At 42.6% G+C, this 21,795-nt stretch overlaps 1 protein-coding gene across 1 annotated transcript in view; it reads left to right on the forward strand.

Annotated features, from left to right (window-relative positions):
* The window catches only part of FAM171A1 (family with sequence similarity 171 member A1), a 130,000-nt gene that overhangs the window by 85,155 nt on the left and 23,050 nt on the right, over positions 1-21,795 (forward strand). The window contains exons 4-5 of the mRNA XM_088478667.1: positions 6,775-6,933; positions 8,660-8,836. Coding sequence (XP_088334793.1) covers positions 6,775-6,933; positions 8,660-8,836 — 336 coding nt within the window. The remainder of the gene's footprint in view (positions 1-6,774; positions 6,934-8,659; positions 8,837-21,795) is intronic.

The following is a 21,795-nucleotide window of genomic DNA, read 5'->3' on the forward strand; positions in this document are numbered from 1 at the left end:
CTTCTTACCTTACAGTCTATAGGATGTAGATTGTAAGTTTGCGAGCAGGGCCTTCTTACCTTACAGTCTATAGGTTGTAGATTGTAAGTTTGCGAGCAGGGCCTTCTTACCTTACAGTCTATAGGTTGTAGATTGTAAGTTTGCGAGCAGGGCCTTCTTACCTTACAGTCTATAGGTTGTAGATTGTAAGTTTGCGAGCAGAGCCTTCTTACCTTACATTCTATAGGATATAGACTGTAAGTTTGCGAGCAGGGCCTTCTTACCTTACAATCCATAGGATATAGACTGTAAGCTTGCGAGCATTGCCTTCTTACAGTCTACATCCTATAGATTGTAAGGTAAGAAGGCCCTGCTCGCAAACTTACCTTACAGTCAATAGGATGTAGATTGTAAGTTTGCGAGCAGGGCCTTCTTACCTTACAGTCTATAGGTTGTAGATTGTAAGTTTGCGAGCAGGGCCTTCTTACCTTACAGTCTATAGGTTGTAGATTGTAAGTTTGCGAGCAGAGCCTTCTTACCTTACATTCTATAGGATATAGACTGTAAGTTTGCGAGCAGGGCCTTCTTACCTTAGTCTATAGGATGTAGATTGTAAGTTTGCGAGCAGGGCCTTCTTACCTTACATTCTATAGGATATAGACTGTAAGTTTGCGAGCAGGGCCTTCTTACCTTACAATCCATAGGATATAGACTGTAAGCTTGCGAGCATTGCCTTCTTACCTTACAATCCATAGGATATAGACTGTAAGCTTGCGAGCATTGCCTTCTTACCTTACAATCCATAGGATATAGACTGTAAGCTTGCGAGCATTGCCTTCTTACAGTCTACATCCTATAGACTGTAAGGTAAGTTTGCGAGCAGAGCCTTCTTACCCTACAATCTATAGGATATAGACTGTAAGCTTGCGAGCAGGGCCTTCTTACCTTACAGTCTATAGGATGTAGATTGTAGGCTTGCGAGCAGGGCCTTCTTACCTTACAGTCTATAGGATGTAGATTGTAAGTTTGCGAGCAGGGCCTTCTTACCTTACAGTCTATAGGTTGTAGATTGTAAGTTTGCGAGCAGGGCCTTCTTACCTTACAGTCTATAGGTTGTAGATTGTAAGTTTGCGAGCAGGGCCTTCTTACCTTACAGTCTATAGGTTGTAGATTGTAAGTTTGCGAGCAGAGCCTTCTTACCTTACATTCTATAGGATATAGACTGTAAGTTTGCGAGCAGGGCCTTCTTACCTTACAATCCATAGGATATAGACTGTAAGCTTGCGAGCATTGCCTTCTTACAGTCTACATCCTATAGATTGTAAGGTAAGAAGGCCCTGCTCGCAAACTTACCTTACAGTCAATAGGATGTAGATTGTAAGTTTGCGAGCAGGGCCTTCTTACCTTACAGTCTATAGGTTGTAGATTGTAAGTTTGCGAGCAGGGCCTTCTTACCTTACAGTCTATAGGTTGTAGATTGTAAGTTTGCGAGCAGAGCCTTCTTACCTTACATTCTATAGGATATAGACTGTAAGTTTGCGAGCAGGGCCTTCTTACCTTAGTCTATAGGATGTAGATTGTAAGTTTGCGAGCAGGGCCTTCTTACCTTACATTCTATAGGATATAGACTGTAAGTTTGCGAGCAGGGCCTTCTTACCTTACAATCCATAGGATATAGACTGTAAGCTTGCGAGCATTGCCTTCTTACCTTACAATCCATAGGATATAGACTGTAAGCTTGCGAGCATTGCCTTCTTACAGTCTACATCCTATAGACTGTAAGGTAAGTTTGCGAGCAGAGCCTTCTTACCCTACAATCTATAGGATATAGACTGTAAGCTTGCGAGCAGGGCCTTCTTACCTTAGTCTATAGGATGTAGATTGTAGGCTTGCGAGCAGGGCCTTCTTACCTTACAGTCTATAGGATGTAGATTGTAGGCTTGCGAGCAGGGCCTTCTTACCTTACAGTCTATAGGATGTAGATTGTAAGTTTGCGAGCAGGGCCTTCTTACCTTACAGTCTATAGGTTGTAGATTGTAAGTTTGCGAGCAGGGCCTTCTTACCTTACAGTCTATAGGTTGTAGATTGTAAGTTTGCGAGCAGGGCCTTCTTACCTTACAGTCTATAGGTTGTAGATTGTAAGTTTGCGAGCAGGGCCTTCTTACCTTACATTCTATAGGATATAGACTGTAAGTTTGCGAGCAGGGCCTTCTTACCTTACAATCCATAGGATATAGACTGTAAGCTTGCGAGCATTGCCTTCTTACAGTCTACATCCTATAGATTGTAAGGTAAGAAGGCCCTGCTCGCAAACTTACCTTACAGTCAATAGGATGTAGACTAAGTTTGCGAGCAGGGCCTTCTTACCTTACAATCCATAGGATATAGACTGTAAGCTTGCGAGCAGGGCCTTCTTACCTTACAGTCTATAGGATGTAGATTGTAAGTTTGCGAGCAGGGCCTTCTTACCTTACAGTCTATAGGTTGTAGATTGTAAGTTTGCGAGCAGGGCCTTTTTACCTTACAGTCTATAGGTTGTAGATTGTAAGTTTGCGAGCAGGGCCTTCTTACCTTACAGTCTATAGGTTGTAGATTGTAAGTTTGCGAGCAGGGCCTTCTTACCTTACAGTCTATAGGTTGTAGATTGTAAGTTTGCGAGCAGGGCCTTCTTACCTTACAGTCTATAGGTTGTAGATTGTAAGTTTGCGAGCAGGGCCTTCTTACCTTACATTCTATAGGATGTAGATTGTAAGTTTGCGAGCAGGGCCTTCTTACCTTACAATCCATAGGATATAGACTGTAAGCTTGCGAGCAGAGCCTTCTTACCCTACAATCTATAGGATATAGACTGTAAGCTTGCGAGCATTGCCTTCTTACAGTCTACATCCTATAGATTGTAAGGTAAGAAGGCCCTGCTCGCAAACTTACCTTACAGTCAATAGGATGTAGACTAAGTTTGCGAGCAGGGCCTTCTTACCTTACAATCCATAGGATATAGACTGTAAGCTTGCGAGCAGGGCCTTCTTACCTTACAGTCTATAGGATGTAGATTGTAAGTTTGCGAGCAGGGCCTTCTTACCTTACAGTCTATAGGTTGTAGATTGTAAGTTTGCGAGCAGGGCCTTTTTACCTTACAGTCTATAGGTTGTAGATTGTAAGTTTGCGAGCATGGCCTTCTTACCTTACAGTCTATAGGTTGTAGATTGTAAGTTTGCGAGCAGGGCCTTCTTACCTTACAGTCTATAGGTTGTAGATTGTAAGTTTGCGAGCAGGGCCTTCTTACCTTACAGTCTATAGGTTGTAGATTGTAAGTTTGCGAGCAGGGCCTTCTTACCTTACAGTCTATAGGATGTAGATTGTAAGTTTGCAAGCAGGGCCTTCTTACCTTACAATCCATAGGATATAGACTGTAAGCTTGCGAGCAGAGCCTTCTTACCCTACAATCTATAGGATATAGACTGTAAGCTTGCGAGTATTGCCTTACCTTATTTTGTCTGCCTGTTATTCCCCAGTCTCGTCTATTTTCCTTTGTTAGCACAGTATAAATAAATGTTATTTTTTATTAAACTTTAACAGTGGTGTTAGAAAAGTGTTAATTAAAATGTATAAAAGCTGCCTTGTAGCATTGTGTACTATGCGCTTGCTGAGCTATTGTATTTAGCCAAGCGTTATCTTTTGATCCATTCACTTTACTTTTGGGACTACTAACGGCATTGAGCCTTCATGTAAACACTTAAAAATGTATGCCGCTGTACACAGTATTAGTGCAGTTATGGGCAAGAGGTGACCCCCAAGGCTGCATTTGCCACTCCAAGCCTTCACCTGCGACCCCCAGCGCCTTCCTGCTTTTATTGAGAGATTTGTGTGTTCAAGCTCGTAGCGCATTTGTTTATAATGGCAGCTGATGTATTATTACACAGAGGGGTTCCTTTCTTTGGTTAAATGTATTGTGTTAAGTAAGTACCGATATTCCAGGTAATATGTGGCCCATTTGAAGGTTAGAGAGCCAACTTAACTTAACACAGCCTCTTTTCTGTTTTATTTATCATTCTCCACATGTTGGTGCAATGACTGTCTCTGACTCTGGTTATTACATGCTTCAGCACTTATCGAGAGAGAAGCCATTTTGAATTCCAGTTGCCAAGATGATGACTGCACTGCGATCCTTTTACAGTACAAGCGCTTTGTCTAGAGTTAATACATGTCTCCAAGTAATCCCCTGACCTAATTGCCAGACAGGAAATGCCAAATCGTCAACGTTTCCAAATAGCGCCTTTTTTTAATTAAGGCGCACGTTCGCTTTTGGACGCATTGTCTGGCCCAATTTCCTGGGAAGTTTTCAGCTGTTTGACCTAGAAGGCATGTTATGTGTTTTATTGTTTTTATCGTAATGGAAACCACATGTAAGATACACCGCGCATGTGGAGTGCCCAGTGTCGTGGCTTTTTATTGCATTTGTTTGTCTACTTTTTATAATAAGAGCATATTGCCAGGTTGTACCATGGAAGCCTATTGAAAATGTGTCGTGAGGTAATCAGTCAGAGTTAGTAGAGTAATAAAATGATCTTATTGAGGAGGAGACGACTACGAGAAGTCTGGGAAACCTGCCTGCTACTTAGTCCTGATGTGTTTTGCAGACCGTGTTTTGTCCCAGATGCACTGTGCATTGTAGGGCAGGCCTAATGGTCCTGGCACGTCGTCACACTCCCTAAATCTGGATGGAGAGTTTAATATTGCTGATGCTGCATAGAGTACAGAATAGATTTGGGGAAGAGGTGGAAGATTAGGGGTTGGGGGTCTTCTCTCACCAGACCTGATATTTTTGGAGCGGCAAATTGGAAACAGCAATTAAAGTAAGTAACACCATTTGGTAGGCAGCGACCACATTGACGGTAATGAGCTCACCCATTTTTTTTCTTAGCTTATGTTTGTCCACTTGGCTGCTGGTTTATGGTCCTACATAAGTGGTTTGTGGTTTCTACTCCCCAAACGCAGACCTGGGTGATTTCTTCTGAATGCTAACCACAGTATTTACATGCTCCACTTATTCCAGAGTAATTTCAGGACACTGAAGGAAAAACTGCTCTTCTGATTGATTGGATTTTATTTTCCTGAGGAGAGAGATTTCTGTATCGTTGACCAGTATCTCTAGAAATGTTTTCACACCCTGACAGGCCTCAATAAAACTATTTTGAGCACTCTTGAGCCAAAAAGGGGTGCAATGGAGAGGTTATGATAGCACTATAAAACATAAGGGCCTACTTCTGATTAAAAACTACTACTACTTGGGCAGATTCCCAAAGTGGTAGGAATGGCTTACCTATTTACTGGCGTATTTGGGCTATGAAATATATATTTGTTAAAAAAAAAATCTATACACAAACCACTCGTGAACAGCATTATAGAAGACCTGTCAAATATGTTTTTTGTTTTTATGTTTGAATTTTATAACTTATTTTTGTGTTATTAATACTTCATTAATATTCCAAGAATAAAAACATTTTCTTCTTTTATAATACTGCTTGTAACCTGATCTTCGGTGCTTGATAAAAAGCCTGCCCAGGAAACGGCACGCCTGCATACTGAGCGCTGCTGTGGTCATTACAGTAACCCTATTTGTGAAATTGACACCAATTGGCTTGTGCACTGACACAATTATCCGTGTAACGTGCATGTCCTACATTGACAGGGAATGTTCTTTAACTCAGTCTTGAACAATCAGTACACTATATGCCTCTGTGGCTAGCTCGTGTAGAATATTTCTATCCATACTTCCATCTAATTAAAATTTTATATGGATTGTTTTACAGGTTGTTGCACTGGAAATACAATGTAACCCAGAAAGAACCCCAATACATAACAAAAGCAACATTTATCTTTTACAACTCGGAGGGCAAATGTAAATTTATCTTCTATTCAGCAATTGTATATCCACAATTTGTATTAATTGCCTACAAATTAAAATATATATATACACACACAAACAAAGTTGTAGCCGGCACTCCAAAGTAAAGGTATACAGCCAGGGTGCACTTCCAGAAGCCCTCTGCAGACCCCTTCAATACAATAGTAATGGTAGCACTCCGTGGAATTCAAAATAAATTCAGTACTGAGTACTGTATTTATTTTGAAGTCCACGGAGTGCTGCCATTACTATCGTGTGTGTGTATGTATGTATATATATATATATATATATATATATATATAATCTGTGTCACCAGGTCGCTCTCTCTTCTGCCTCAGCCATCTCTACCTCGCCTACTTCCTGCACTCAGGTCCCCATCTACACACTCATGCCTCATGTCATCGGTCTGTCTCCCCTCTCCCCTAGATTGTAAGCTCCTCGGTACTGTCTCACGGCCCTCTTCTCTAGAACCTCAATGACAGCCCTCAGCTCTCCAGCTGTATTATGTATGGAGAATTGTGTTGCTAGTTATTACTTGTACTTTATATTTTGGTTACTGTATTGTAATGTAATGTTATGTGCACCCTGTACTGTATGTACGGCACTGCGTAACACTTGTGGCGCTCTATAAATGAAATGTAATATATAAATTTGTCTCCACAGAGGCCCCGCTCTGGATAGCATTCATAGTCCTAACTTCAAAAAGCATCCATAATTTTTGCCCATATGCTAACAAAATGGCTGCCACAGCTAACACTATGTATAGGTGACCTCCACATGACAGGAGTTGGGTGCTCTGTGTGGAGCTTGAACATAAACTATTTTGTAATTTGAAAAGTTTGATGTTTCCAGTTCTCATCTTGTTGTGGGCGTTTGTTGTACACACACAGGGTCACGACTGCAGCCCCGAGTTCACTTTGCAAGGAGTGCCCTGGACCTGCCTGGGAATGCCACATATAAGGACCTCGCTGCGTTCCTGACCTCTGTCAGCACTTCCTCTGAGGTTGATAACTTTCCCTACTTGCAAGGATCAGATGGAAACTCCTCAGGTGAGGGAATTTGTGTTTCTTTTGGGGCACTGTTTTTGTTTTTAAACATTTTTGAGGTGGGACGCTTTCCCCAGCTATATCCTTCCTGCTTTTAATTGCCAAATTTGTTTTTAGTTATAAATCTTAACCATTTATCACTTCTGAGGTACTAGTAACCTACGTACTGTTGGTAGCCATTTTGTGGGCTTAACCAAACGGCACTGAGGCACAATGTGACTTTGTAGACTGAATATTGGTTCCGTCTACAGATGTCTATGCTGGATATAGGCGACAGATACAATTTTTATGTTGGTACATTTATTTATTTTTTTCTTTTAACACAAATCTAAAATAAAACACATTTATATTCATCTAAACCTAAAAAAAAAAGTTTATACACTCTCGAAAGGTATTTGGTAACATTTGTATACCCGTGAAAATGGTTATACTTTGTCGGAGCTTATCCTGCTCCCGACTGACACAAATTATTTTTGTCCTGCTTGGGGCTCTGTTTCTAGCCCAATGTGTGTTTACTATGGTTGGTAATGGTTGACTGCTACCACGGGCATGGTCTTTCTGGACCTGGGCTCCTGTTAGATTAAAATAACACTGACTCCATTGCAGCCTCCTATCTCTATTCAGCCTCCCCAAATTGGGAATATTCTGAAATAAATATAATATGTACAATATTTATTTATTTTAATTTTTTTTGCTAAATTACCCAAAAAAGGTTTCGTAGCCTAACCTCTTTCCACATCACACATTACCTAATTGAAGTCACATCTTGTTTGACTATTGGCTTTAGTACCTCCTGCTAAAAGTGGCGCGTTCAGTTGGCCTTGAACTGTCGCTGGCAATGATCTGGCGTTGCGCGTTTCATAGCCGATTATGGTAAATTGATTCTGCCCCCACATCCATAGGCTGCGCGCAGAATCGGCAACTCTGAGCTAACTGCAGCTTCCGCACTTAATTCAATCAGTCTGAAAGTGTGTGGATGCCATACAGAATGGTGGTCACTCCAATCCCCCACAGATTACACCAAGCCCCCAAATATGTGTTTTTTTTCCATCCTGATCCCACTTCATCCCTAATTTGGGTCCTTTTAATGCAGATGGCATGAGGATGTGTTATTTTGCTACAGTTGCATTTTTGAGAAAGCCGAGAGAGAGATGTGGAAATTGTTTCTTGGAAGAGCTGCGTGTAAATCTAAGCTGCCAGTAAGGGCAGGCCAAGGCCAAGCACAGAGTGACGAGGGTGTGTTTGGGTAGTTTAAGGCAGCCGTAGCTTCCAGTTGTGCTGCAGGAAGGGATTTGGCCAGATGTACAAGTTAGATGTCATATTGGGTTCATTGGGACATGCTAAAGGTGTGCCAGGTCTGAGCCACATGACTGATGATCCTGCTGGTACTATTATACTTCTACTGACTGTAACGGAACATGGATCGTTTGCTCCTTCAGTAGAGAAATGCACTTTTAAAGACAGCTACACCTTACAGATGGCTATTTTATAACAGAGGAAAAATAGGAGGAAAGATATTTATGCATTAAATTCTCTTTTAGGATCATCCTCCTCTGTTTCTTTATCAGCCACTTCTACATCTTACTATGCTAATAAGGAAAAAGTGTCGTCACGCATTTTTTTAGTTTTAAAAGTTCTGCAACAGCGCAAATCTGTGACGGGGAAAAAAAAAAGTGTGTAAGCAAACTTAATTTAATTTTTATTATTATTACTGTTCTGTATTTCACAGGGAACAGCAGCAGATTTGATCTCACCCCGGTCACCGCAGTCAGTATTCATTTGCTCAGTAGCGATAAGACCGACATCTTGGTTCAAGGACCAATCTATGTGACTGTGCCGCTGGCAACTCACGGCAACCTGAAGCATAATGCACATGTGCCTGCCTGGAGATTCGACCAAAATCATGGTAAGGAGGTTTAATGCCTGCTGCACAGCCTGGTGCAGGACATAAGGGATGCTCATGTTGAGTGTTGGGCTTTTTTTCGCACACACTAATCTTCCCATAGAACCCAGCCACATAGGATCATCTCTGTTGCATTTGTCTATTTGTCTGTGGCTCCCATCATTAGAAATAAAAGAACCCAAGGAATTAGATTTATGTGGTGATAATGTAATTATGGCGTCATCGGGAAACTCCAGTCACATGGCTTAGGGCCGAAATTCAATTCTCCACTGTGAGAATTAGCCGCGATGCGGTGCCCAGGGCCTTTCAATTACAACCTGCAGGCTGTACGTGGATTTCTGTTTACCTCCTCCTGAGGCGTGAACAAAAATCTGCGTTAAGTTGGGCTTTCTGCCCTTATCGCAGCTGCCGTGGTAACCCATAGCTCCAGGTACTTATCCCGGATTGGCTTACCGTGTGTTTGCCATGGATTTACTGCATGAGGAAAAGGGCTTCTAATTGAATAGCTCCGGGTGTTAAAGCTCGAGGCTTCAGCCCTTTTCCTCACGTGGTAACATGCGAATATAATTGAATTTGGCCCTTAGATATTTGTTACACTTGAACTTACTTTATTTACATTTCAACAACTATCTTTTTTTTTTTTTTTCATGTATTTATTTCTCCTCAGCTGGAAATTGGTGTCACTGAGGTTGTGACCAAAGCCTATTTGTGTATGTTTCAAGCCGGTTTTGTGGTGTTGACAACAGAGCAAAGTTAGTTGTGTTTATAAAAGGTTTCCTTTGTATTATAGTTTACATTTTTTGAGGTGGGACTCTTTCCCCAGCTATATCCTTCCTGCCTTATAATTGCCAGATTTGTTTTTAGTTCTAATTCTTAACCATCTATTTATCACTTCTGAGGTGCCAGTAACCTTCGTACTGTCGGCAGCCATTTTGTGGGCTTAACGAAATGGCACAATGTGACTTTGTAGACTGAATATTGGTTCCGTCTACAGATGTCTATGCTGGATGTAGGTGACAGATACAATTTTTATGTTTCTGATCCCTACATATTGTATCATTTTTGAGTGGAAATAATACCTGTAGTAAAAGTGTAACTAATAGGCATAATCATTCCTGTGAATGTTTACATAATGCTTAGGGATAATATAACGGATGTAGATTACTTGAGTATGTTTAACCATCGATTACTTGATGAATAAGGGAACGTGTTGACCTTAACCATAGCTGACAATATATTAGATAAGGATCTCAAGTAATAATACATATATATTGACACGGTCCATTCAGATTTCTATGACCTACACCTGTCCCCGACAAACGGTGTCTGTATAGTCACTAAGGAAACTGCTCTTTGGAATAGTCTATTAATCACATTGTATGTTTGCTTAGCAGACCGGTCACAGTCGCTGACTAACAACTGAGATCAGCCGAAGCAATAGAGATCAGGATTAGTACTTGAAGTTAGGGGTTTATTTTCTGCTAAATATTTCAAAACGGACCTACAGCTTTCTCTCTTTTTACTGCCCCTGTGTGCGCCATTTATTTGTACGTGAGGCATAGATAGTTACCGAGTGTCCCTCCAGAGTATATTGGCCAATCCAGCTGTTTTGGAGGAGATTGCGATCTCCGTAGATCCACTCATGAGGTTTACACAGGGAGAGTTTTAGGGACAATCAAATATTACTAACAATTTTCTGGCTTCATTCTGGCTTATCCGGCTGATGACTAGCACTGTGAGTTCTAAATTCTGGGATATGACATTTCAAATATGGGCTCTAATATTTTCCAGCGGGCCTTACAAGACGAATGTGAGACATACCCTCATTTGACAGGTGAATAGAGCACATTTATAACACTGACAGGTGACGTATAGCAGAGTCTCACAGGCTTGGCCTGTGGTGGATAGGGAATTGGGCACTGTGGTGCAAACTGCTCCGTGTTTGGTTAGCAGAGATACGGCTTAATGTGTCTGGGGCTCTTGGTGATGATGACACGTTGCATATCCTGCGGTGATTGCCGATCTGTCATTCAGGGGACAAATCTGGGTGTTAACGGATATATAGTAATTCAGTCCAAGTGTGCTAATATCATGGGAAATAAAATTTACAACGCTTTCAAACAAACAATTCACGGTCTTGTTTCCGCTGTTGTAGAGGGCTACAAAAAAATGTGTGTTTTTATAATGATGTCCCAATATTATGTTCGTGTTAATGTGTTTTTTGTTTTATTTTTGTGAGGTAAAAGCTCTTCACCTCTGTTTGACTTGTGAAAACCGCCCCAAAAGAGTAACTCTGGACATTGATGTGCAAAACAGTTTAAGATTTCCAGAATTAGCTTTCATATTCTGCAGGAGTGACCCTTGGCTAATACTACGTTTGGACCTTAGCCACCTCCAAGTGTTATAGAGACTGAACAGAGTGTCTCTTGCTGGGAGGAAATTTAGACTCTTTTTTTTTTTTTTTTCCCTTCTTTTTTTTTTTTTTTTGTGTGCCGAGTACACAAGAGTTTTATTAGCCAGGAACCTGGGCAGCCTGTTCCCATGTGATTTTTGATGAGCTGCTTCGGCAAACCTAGTAAGGGTGGTATCCAATTAGCCCCGAACATAGTTCGGGCACTAATGGATATCCGCGATCGGCGAAAAACGTTTTTCGCCAATGTTTGTGTTTTTTTTATCCTATTATTTCGGTCGAAATAATAGGGTAGTTCTCCCGAAAACACATAGGACCCGCGATAAGCTCAGGGACCTATGTGTTTTTGCCATTTAGGTGGTGAAAAAACGGCAAGTTATTGTGGATTATTTTTCAGGACGCATCAGGTCTTGAAAAATATCCACAATAAGTGCCGGTGTTGGGCGGCACTTTGCAGCTAATATGATCGCCCCGCCGTGATCAATTAGCAGCGCTACTTTAGTGCTGCTGATTGGACAGCTCACTAAGGCTTTGGTCTGTCAGTAAATGTGTATGGTTTGGAACCATTCAATCTGGTTACCGTGTGTTATTCAGACCGTGGTAGAACATTATGCCGCTGGTGACCTCAGACTTGTCTTCATTTTCCTGTGGTTGAGACCATTTGAAGAGCAGTTATCAAAGAGGTTTTAAACCTAAACCCCAAAACTACATTGTTTGTTGACTGTTTTCTAAACTGGAGCACAGTCAGATTGTAATCCATACTGCAGTTTGTGAGGGCAACCGGCGACCGATCAGAGGTGTTGATGTCTCGTCAAATCACTTGGGACAAAAGGAGTAGGTCCAACTATTGTGCTATGTAGTTCTACCAGACAGTACAAAGTTATTTTATTGGGGTTTGAGGAAAATACTTTAAAATCAGATGAGCAGATGGATATGGTCCTCCAGGATGTGGTATAGTATGTCTGCGTGGTCCGAATGTCAACATAACGTTATTCGGGTGTAAGGTCCATAACCCTACCATAACGGCAGCCTAAACCTAACCTAAACTGCACAATAACCCTAAACCTGCAAGGTCAACACTCTGTCAACATTCACAATTTCAACATAATGACTACATACTGGTTCCCCACGAAGCATAAAAGTGGGTGCTTGTTCGACATAGATAAAAAACAAAAATAAACGAAGCTGCGGACTCCAGTGCGCCAAGAGGTCGTGTCCATATAAGATTATACATCCCTTTCTTTTCTCTGGGAACTAGTTTGCTAGTCATGCCTGGGTCTAACTATTTTAATCCTGTCTGCGGCCACTAGATCATGGCACAGGTAAGAAGGACATTGGCATGTGGGCTTTAGGAGGCAATCCAGGGATTATGGGAAAGGGGAAAATAGTGTCTCTCTAGTTGATGGCAAACTCTACATACAGACCTATTACACAGTGAAAATAAGAAAAAGGGTTAGTTATCTGCTTACTGGAACATAATCTGTAACTTTTATGGGACATTTGGGAGTCATTTTCTCTTTACAAGGAAAATATTTCTTACAGTTAAAGCTGCAAACAAACCGAAGCTTTGTTGCAGGTCTGCAGCTGGGCGGCATTCTTTCCCCTTTTACTTTCTTTGCAAGTTTCCGAAGCCAAGCATATTATTGCACGGGGACACATGACTGGACTGCTCCAGCACTAAATTAGGAAAGGGAAAAGAATGCCTCATGCCGCGAGAGGTGCCGATCACATGGAAACTGCCTCACAAAGATGGTTTTGTTGCAGTTTTAGGTACGAATGTTTCTCTTAGTAAGACATCTAAAACCTATGGAGTAGCTAGTTACCAAATTCATTTGTCCCATAGTGCTGTGGGCACTGTGTGTTTTTGTGTACAACTCAGAATCAGGACCTTCAAGACTCTGCCTCTATAACATGCTGTCCTGTCCTGACTAGCACATCACCCAACTCCTGATACACTCTGTGCTGCTGGGAGACACTGCTCGTTCTATTATCATCTAACTTTGTCTGAGGCACCCCTCTTTCTAACTTCATGACACTGCCCCTATAACATTCAGTCCTGTCCTCACTAACATATCACCCAACTCCTGATACACTCTGTGCTGCTGGGGGGACTCTGATGTTTCTAATATGGAACCATGTCTGTGGCACCCTGCTTTCAAATAATGTGATTGGTTAATAAACAGAGTACACACAAACTAGCAGAAGGTTAAGACTGATCACAATAAGCTTCACAAACCCTTGTCAAAGGCACCTGACAAGCTAGCGATGGCATAGTCGTTGACATGTTATTGCATAGTGTTTACAATCAGGAACTGGTCAAATTCTTTTATGGCTTAACTGTAATGAGGGTTATTTGCAGTGCTCAACAGCCAATTAGCTATTGTCTAATTAGTGCAAGTTAGACCACAAAAGCAAATGTCTGATTATATACATTTTGTCACCAGGACAATGGCCCTCATTCAGAGCCACTCGCTAGCGGCAGTACGCTCGTTCCGAGCGATGTTCGCACATCTGCGCATGCGTAAGGATCGTTATACGCATGCGCGAACCAGTCAGTGCGGCCGAAATTCATGTGCTCGCAATATAGCGAATGCCTGCTATTTTGAGTGACAGAATGAGGCGTATGTGGGTGGTAACAGGGGAAGGTGCTTAAAAATGGGGAGTGGAGATCCGAACGCAGGCGTGCTTAAAGGTCAAAACGGGCGTTTTATGGGTGTGCATAATTAATACAGCAGCGTCATTGACCACGTCATTGGGTTATTTTATAGCCAGAACTGCTCGCAAGATTGTGGTAGGAAAAACCAACCACAAGAATAGCGAGCAGTTCATACGCTGGTCGATGTACTCGATTAATCTAATAAATAGCGGACATGACGTATGGTGCGAGCGGCCAGGGGGCGTTTTTAACAAATAAACGAGCGTATGTTTTGCTCGCTCGTTCAGACTTAGAGGTGTGAACAGACTGCAATTTGCGAACGGATCATTTGAATAGCCACCCCTTGTTTTTGAACGAACGACCGCAAATAGCGAACGGCTCTGAATCAGGCCCAATGTCACCAATGTTTCTATATAACCTTCAATTTCAGCTGTGGATACAGCTTTACTGGAGTGTATGGGTAAAAGTTGGAAAGTTAAGGCATTAACAGGAATGCTACAATCGCCTAGTATAAGGGTAGATATGTCTGAGGGTAGGGAATAAGTGAGCCAGGCAGCAGTATTACAAAATATTTGGGAAACTGGACTTGGGGTACAATAAGTAACAGTGCCACGAAGGGTGCAGTAAGGACGGATAGTCTGGACTTCAAAGTCAGATAAAGCGAGGTCAGGTTTTTAGAATAAGGCATGTACACATCAGGTGATGTATTGGACGATACATCATTCCGATCCACCTCAGAACGTTATATTATCCATATCGCTCAGTGTGTAGATTCAATTGCGATTCATATGCGTCATAAGCGACGTTATCCCATCTGATGTGTTGCACGTCAGATGGGCTCCCCGCGCTGACAACGGCATGCAGGTGAATGTGGGGTTGAAGGGTATATCACACTGTTGTACATCGGATGGTGCAGTGTGTACGGCCGCCCGATGTATCCTTCCATCAGGCATCGCGTCGGGTAGGATAGACGTCGTTCTGATGTGTACTTGGGCTTGGAGAAGGTAGAATGCCTGCGCCACCACTTTGGCACTTGAGGGATATTGTAATGACTAGATCATGGATTGGTGGCAGTTAGTTATAAACAGATCTCTTTCCAGAGTGCACAGAGAAAGGGAGGGAGAGTAGTGCAGAATAGAATTGGGGGGATGGAAAGTTTTGGAGTGGAATGAGGAGCGAGCGTAGATTGGGACTTGCACAGGGCCCAAGAATGGTTGAGAGGTCACCAGGAGAAGTTGCATGGCAAGAAAGAGGACATGCGAGGATGGTTTGTGGGTAGGAGGTCTGTTTCAGCTTATTTAGGTCAGTGGGTGCAGGAAACAAAGTTCAAGGGGTGCAGAATAGCACGTATGGACATAGTGAAATAAAATAATAGAGGAGGGAGAAATAGGATGAGGAGAGAGAGGAGCTTGGATCGAAGTGTGGTGATAGTGAGCAAGAGAAAGAGAGACTATGCGGATAAATGTGGGTAGGTAACGAAAGTCAGAGTAACCATTGACTCAAGGTGTATGGGGCAGTGGAGGAAGAGGAGTTAATGTTATAGAGCGGGCACCCTCTCCAGCTACTTGTCCTGGTGTGCTGACCATTGGGCAGAGTGGGCCTAGCAGCAACATGGAGAGGATCTCATCACCAAACCCTTCCTGCAGCCTAATCCAAAGCCACCCCTTCCTGCAGCCTAGCCTTAACCGTCCTGTCCCGCAGCCTAATCTACCCCTCCCGCATCCTAGCTCTAACAATCCTGTACCGGAACCTTACTCTAACCAACCCCTTCCCGCAGCCTAACCCACCCCTCCCGCATCCTAGCTCTGTCCCGGAACCTTACTTTAACCAATCCTTTCCCACAGCCTAACCCACCCCTTTCTGCAGCCTTGCCTTAACCGTCCTGTCCCGCAGCCTAACCCTAACCCTCTACCTAGTGCCTAATGCGAAAATTCTTTCAGTATTGTGACCGTCTGGATGCCGCTGTTGGTATTGTGACCGTCTGAATCCTGAACATCAGGGTCCCGAAAACATCCCATCTTGGGGGCATAGAGCAGTAATAGTTGTGCAGTTATGCATGTTCTAGTAGGTCCACATGCATACTGGTGTATGTACCCATTGTGCAGTCATGGCCACTCGTGCTGCAGATGTGTAAGAACATTGAAGTCTTGTATAAGCTCATTTTATCCTTGAACGTAACAGGACAAGACTCTGGTTACTCTGAATGTGAACGGCTTGTGCAGCCCCATGACCCTGCCATATGTATAAGTAATATAGTAGGGGCTGCAGATCTGTAGTGTGGGCGCTGTGTAATTGCATTCCTGATAAAAGTAACGGCTTGCAGGGAAAAGTGAAGCCGTGTTCTGTAGGGGTTATAATGATATGTTATTTAGTTACTCATGTTATAGGAAGCTGGGTTCAGACTGAGCTTATTCTACTTTGCCAACTGTCCCTAATCTTCCAGGTATTAAGTATTTATCCCTTGGAAAGTACCTATTTTTTAACATTAACCGCCTACACAGTATGTAATTCCCACTATTTGAAAATGACATTTTAAAACCAAGTTAAGTAACGTCACGATGGAGATTGCACTGATGTCCTCCTACTTCTTACTGAGCTGCAGTGTCCCTGGAAGTCATTCTGTGTATGTACAGCATTTTTACTTTTTATTTACGGGGGAAGTGATTTTTTTATTTTTTTTTTTGGATGGCATTCGCATAATTTAGTAACTGCGATCCGTGAGGGAATGCAGATGCGAGTTGCGATTGCATTAGCGTATATCTTGGAATCAGGCCCTCTGGGACACAAACACAAAAATTCTCTTCCACTGTTACTGTCAAAAACACTTGTGTGTTTATTTATGATGTTACTTCCGGAGTTGCTCTTTTTAACACAACATATTGTACAATTAAAATAATTAAGCTGACTACCACTTCATAAGCGTGGAATTGCCTAAACTCCAGTGAGAATACTGTAGGGGGAATTCAATTGATCGCAAAGTTGAATAGCCCTGGGAAGGAGGTCCCGGAGCTATTCCGTTTACCGCCTATATATCTTGTGCCCTTCGGCCATTGTGTACCAGCGATATGTCTGTGAACAACGTCGTTCAGACATATCGCGTCTGCAGACTACTGCCCGTACACTTGCAGTGGAGGCCGCAGGGAGGGGGCGCGAGACGAGGATCGGTATGAATGACCACCGGACCTATGCCCGGCTGTTCAAATCCTGACATCAGAAGACCGGCAGGACTGAAAATCCCAATTGGTAAGTATTGTTACTACACCTAACCCTATTCCCCTCCCCCCCTAGTGCCGAACCCTAATCTCCCCTGTAAGTGCCTAAACCTAACCCCCCTCCTTCCCCGAACCCTAAATCTAACCCTCCCGGAGGGGTGTCCAACCATAACTTCCCCCCAGGGGTGCCTAACCTTAACCCCCCCTCCCCCTAGCCTTACTCTGACCCTCCCAGGGGGGTGCTAACCCTAAGGAGCCCTGAAACCTAAGCCGACCCCCCCCCCCACGGCTGTCTGTGCCAGGTGCCTGGCTTACCTTCGTTCGGTGTGCTGGGTGTCGGGCCCCCTGGCGTAGGGAAATTGATAGGCATCAGTATTTCAACGCCTGTCATTAGTCCCCTGTCGGGAAGCTGGCGGTCGGCATTTCGACCATCTGCTTCCTGACTGCATCCCGCGAGACTCCCCCCGGCCAGCGGGACCTGTGGCCAGAAGACAGATGATGGTTGTTCAGTGTGTATAAGCACCCATCATATCCAGCTATATCTGTAAGGTGTGTACCCAGCTTAAGTCTTCAGGTTTGTGTACACCATAGCAGCTACAGGGGCATAATGTAGTGAGCAGAGATGCTCTGAAATGTCCATGTGAGCTCAGTTTTTCACTGCAACGCCCTGCTTCCGTCTCACCCTGGGCCTGATGCGGAGACATGCGCAATGCCGATATTTCTGCAGATCGAGCGATTGTTTGCTATTGTGTGTGCGCAAAAACTACACTGCGCACGCACAGCAATTGCACTGTGATTGTGCTCCTACAGAGGATCCACTCGCACAGTGAGTGACAGTCAGCGTTTGGCGGTGGTAAAGGGGGGCTGGCTAGAATTGCGCAGGTGTGTCTAATCATTTAAACGCCGTTTCATTGGCATGCATAAATTAGTCACTGCGGACTCCTTCACAGCATGAGAGCTCTGTGTGTCAGGAGAGCTGCAGTGTTTGCGGCTGGTCAGACCTGACTTACAGGGTGCGTGACTGCAGACCCTCCAACATGATGACAATGTCCACCAGTAAAGGCCCCCATACATCAGAGATTGATTGCAGCATTCATGCAATTGATTGTGTATAAAAATCTTTCCCTTTTTCAATCGATTGTGGCAATTCTGCAATCAATTGAAAAAGGGAAAGATTTTTATACACAATCGATTGCAAATTGCATGATTGCTGCAATCAATCTCTGATGTATGGGGGCCTTTACACAATGCTCTGCTCCAGAACTTCTCACCTAATTTATGATTGCAGTCACCTGTATTGAACTGACGAAGAGAAGAGTTTTTAACACAGGTGACTGCAATCATAAATTAAGTAGGAAGTCCAGGAGCAGATAACTTTGTGAAATAAGATAACGCCGATCGCCTAACCTGGACCAAAAGGCCCCCATACATCAGAGATTGATTGCAGCAATCGTGCAATTTGCAATCGATTGTGTATAAAAATCTTTCCCTTTTTCAATCGATTGTGACAATTCTGCAATCGATTGAAATAGGGAAAGATTTTTATACACAATCGATTGCAAATTGCACGATTGCTGCAATCAATTGCTGATGTATTGGAGCCTTTAATGTAATCGATTTTATTTATAATCAAAAAGACACCATGTCTTAATGTGTGAATTAACACAGATAAATTAAAGTTTTCCTATATCACTGTCATATATATTGTACAATGGTGTTAACCAGTAGTGAACAAAGCCAATTTGCAATAAAAAGCTGCAATCAGCAACATAAATATTGACAATGTAGAACAATGAAAATAAAAAATACAAAACCGTAAAAACAAATGATATATCAATAAAAATGAATTGGAATTAAGATCATAAACCTTTTTTCACATATGTAGTATTGCGCAATAATATATCATCCATATAGGGTAAAAATGAAAAAAGGGGTTTCTAATTGACTCTAAAGTCTTTTCATTTCCTATATGCTGTGAGAGATACTAAGTATCAAAAAGTGGAATGAAGCAATGTAGCGTTCCAATAGTACAAAGTAGCCACTCTGGGTGCACCCTTGATGGCTCTTTAGGGGAAATAGCTGTGCCCACTCCTTAACCCTGAACGGGCAGAAAGCTCCAGTAACAATAGTTTTCCGTGTTGTGGGGCACTCCGTGATCCTCCAGTTGTAAATAAAGGGAGGCTGAAGTGCAGGACTGTGTTATTAGCCACAGTGGCTGGTTTATAGATGAGCGTGACCCAAGGCCCCGTAGTGTGTGTCCGCTCACCTGATACAATATGGCATCAATTGACGGGCTCCGTATGGCCCCTTTAGTTAGTTAAGTCCCGTAGCCGCACATCGGCTTACCATGCGGGACTGTCCCGACGCTGCTCGTGGAGACCACCTCAAGGGCAATGAGACCAGCCTGGCAGTTTTCACTCAGCTGACAGCTCTCCCGTCCCGGGCTCCAGATTATACCCAGAGAAGGACAGAGGCAGGGCGAATACACGGAGTAATTAAACCCTGAAATCACACTCCACTGGTAGGAAGTCCAGTTGTATTTTGACAGTGCATGTAGTTTTCCTTACGGCATCAGAAGTGTATGCTGAGAACAGGGACTCCCTTAACGCGTTTCTTTCTCTGCGAGAATTTCTTCAGAAGGATGTCGGATAGCGGGAAGGTGTCACTTTTTAAAGGGAATCCCTTCCAATCAAAAGTCATTCTTTAGTACAGACAAACACCTGCAAGCAATCTTTGTCTCTGTCTAAAGGCCCCCATACATCAGCAATTAATTGCAGCAATTTGCAATCGATTGTGTATAAAAATCTTTCTCTTTTTCAATCAAATGTGGCAATTTTGCAGTCTGCAATCGATTGTGTATAAAAATCATTCCCTTTTTCAATCGATTGCAGAATTGCCATAATCGATTGTGTATAAAAATCTTTCCCTTTTTCAATCGATTGATTGCAGCAATCGTGCAATTTGCAATCTCTGATGTATGGGGGCCTTTAAGCTCAATTAAGCTTTCTGTGATTCAGAGTTCAGAACAAAAATTTTAAGAACACATCTTGTTGGAAAAGAAGTTGTTTTAGAAAAAAGTATTACCCTTCCTTTCAGCCTATTAGTCATATAAGTTATTATAAAACAAAATGAAAATGAAAGAAGTACGGAAAGACATAATATCACATGCATATCTCTAATATATGAAGAATGTACCTCACATATTCTCATATTAGGCATGATATCACGAGAAAGGGATCCCTAATAGAAGATTAATTGGCCATCCCTAACAAGAAAGGATAGGAAGGGGTCATGTTGGAGGGCCTGTGACTGCCCGATCTTAATCGATGGTACCAATGTTTACGATGTTGCACTTCTTCGGACACCGTATAGCAAACACGCAGCCAGACAGTGTGTTTCATGTCTGCTTTGTGCAATGTGACATCCTCCCTCTCCTTCTACCCCCTCTGCTGTCCCTCTGACCACACGTCTAAAGATTATCTGTCCAACCAGCCAACTAGTTGATTGATTGGAAGGAAAATCTGGTAAGGTAGGACAGCAAATGACAATCAGCAATTTGCTCCCAAATGCCGGAAAATGGACAAAAACAGTTTTTTGTCCATTTTGATCCATTTTGATTTGTTTGAACAAATTGTTTAGATCAAACATTTAACAAACTTGTCTGACGACCATTTTCATCGGTTTTCTGGCATTTAGGAGCAAATTGCTGATCATCATTTACTCCTATACGTTACCAGATTTTCATTCCAACCAATCAACAAGTTGGCTGGTTGGCTCTAAGTTGTTCTAGTGCACAGGTTCTCAAACTCTGTCCTCAGGACCCCAAACAGTGCATGTTTTCCATGTCTCCACACTGAATCAAGTTAAATATTTAGCTCCACCTGTGGACCTTTTAAAATGTGTCAGCGAGTAATGATTACACCTGTGCAGCTGCTAGGGGACCTGCAAAACGTGAACTGTGTGGAGTCCTGAGGACCGAGTTTGAGAACCACTGGTCTAGTGTGTGGCCAGCTTAAGACAGAGGTTCCCAAAAGCAGTCCTCAAGGCTCCCCAACAGTTCAGGTTTTAGCGATATTCATGGTTGAGCACAGGTGATTTAATTAGTACCTCAGTCAATTTGATTTAACCACCTGTGCTCAACCATGGATATCTCTAAAACCTGAACTGTTGGGGGGGATGCCTTGAGGACCGCATTTGAGAATGTGACGCTGTAGCAAAGATATTTGTTTGCCCACCAGAGAAGGTATTGATTAAGGATAATGATTTGTAGGCAAAGCTAAGAAAATTGAAGCATGCTCAAAAAGGTACTTTGTTTAAATTAAAATTTATAAATACTTCTATATAGGATTGGTTCTTTTTAATATATGTGTCTGATCAAACTCACACAGACTTATTACAATTCCGTTTTTTCTCCTATCTTATTAGGGTCTGTCAGTGCTGGACTTGTCAGCCGGCTAATCCTGTATAGTGCTTCAATTCTCACCCCCTTGTCTCATTAAATGCAGGAACAGATGTCACACTAGCTGCTATTTATTATACAACGTCCGGGATCTCCATTTGACGACGTTCCCTTTTCCTTCAGAGATATGTATAAGGGAGGGTAAATTACATACAGTATATGATGTGACATCCCTACTTGTCAAATGACAATGTCATGTATTGTAATTTGGCCGATTTTTTAATT

Source organism: Taudactylus pleione, unplaced genomic scaffold (assembly GCF_031769625.1).
Source record: "Taudactylus pleione unplaced genomic scaffold, aTauple2 ptg000216l, whole genome shotgun sequence".
NCBI classification, from domain to species: Eukaryota; Metazoa; Chordata; class Amphibia; order Anura; family Myobatrachidae; genus Taudactylus; species Taudactylus pleione.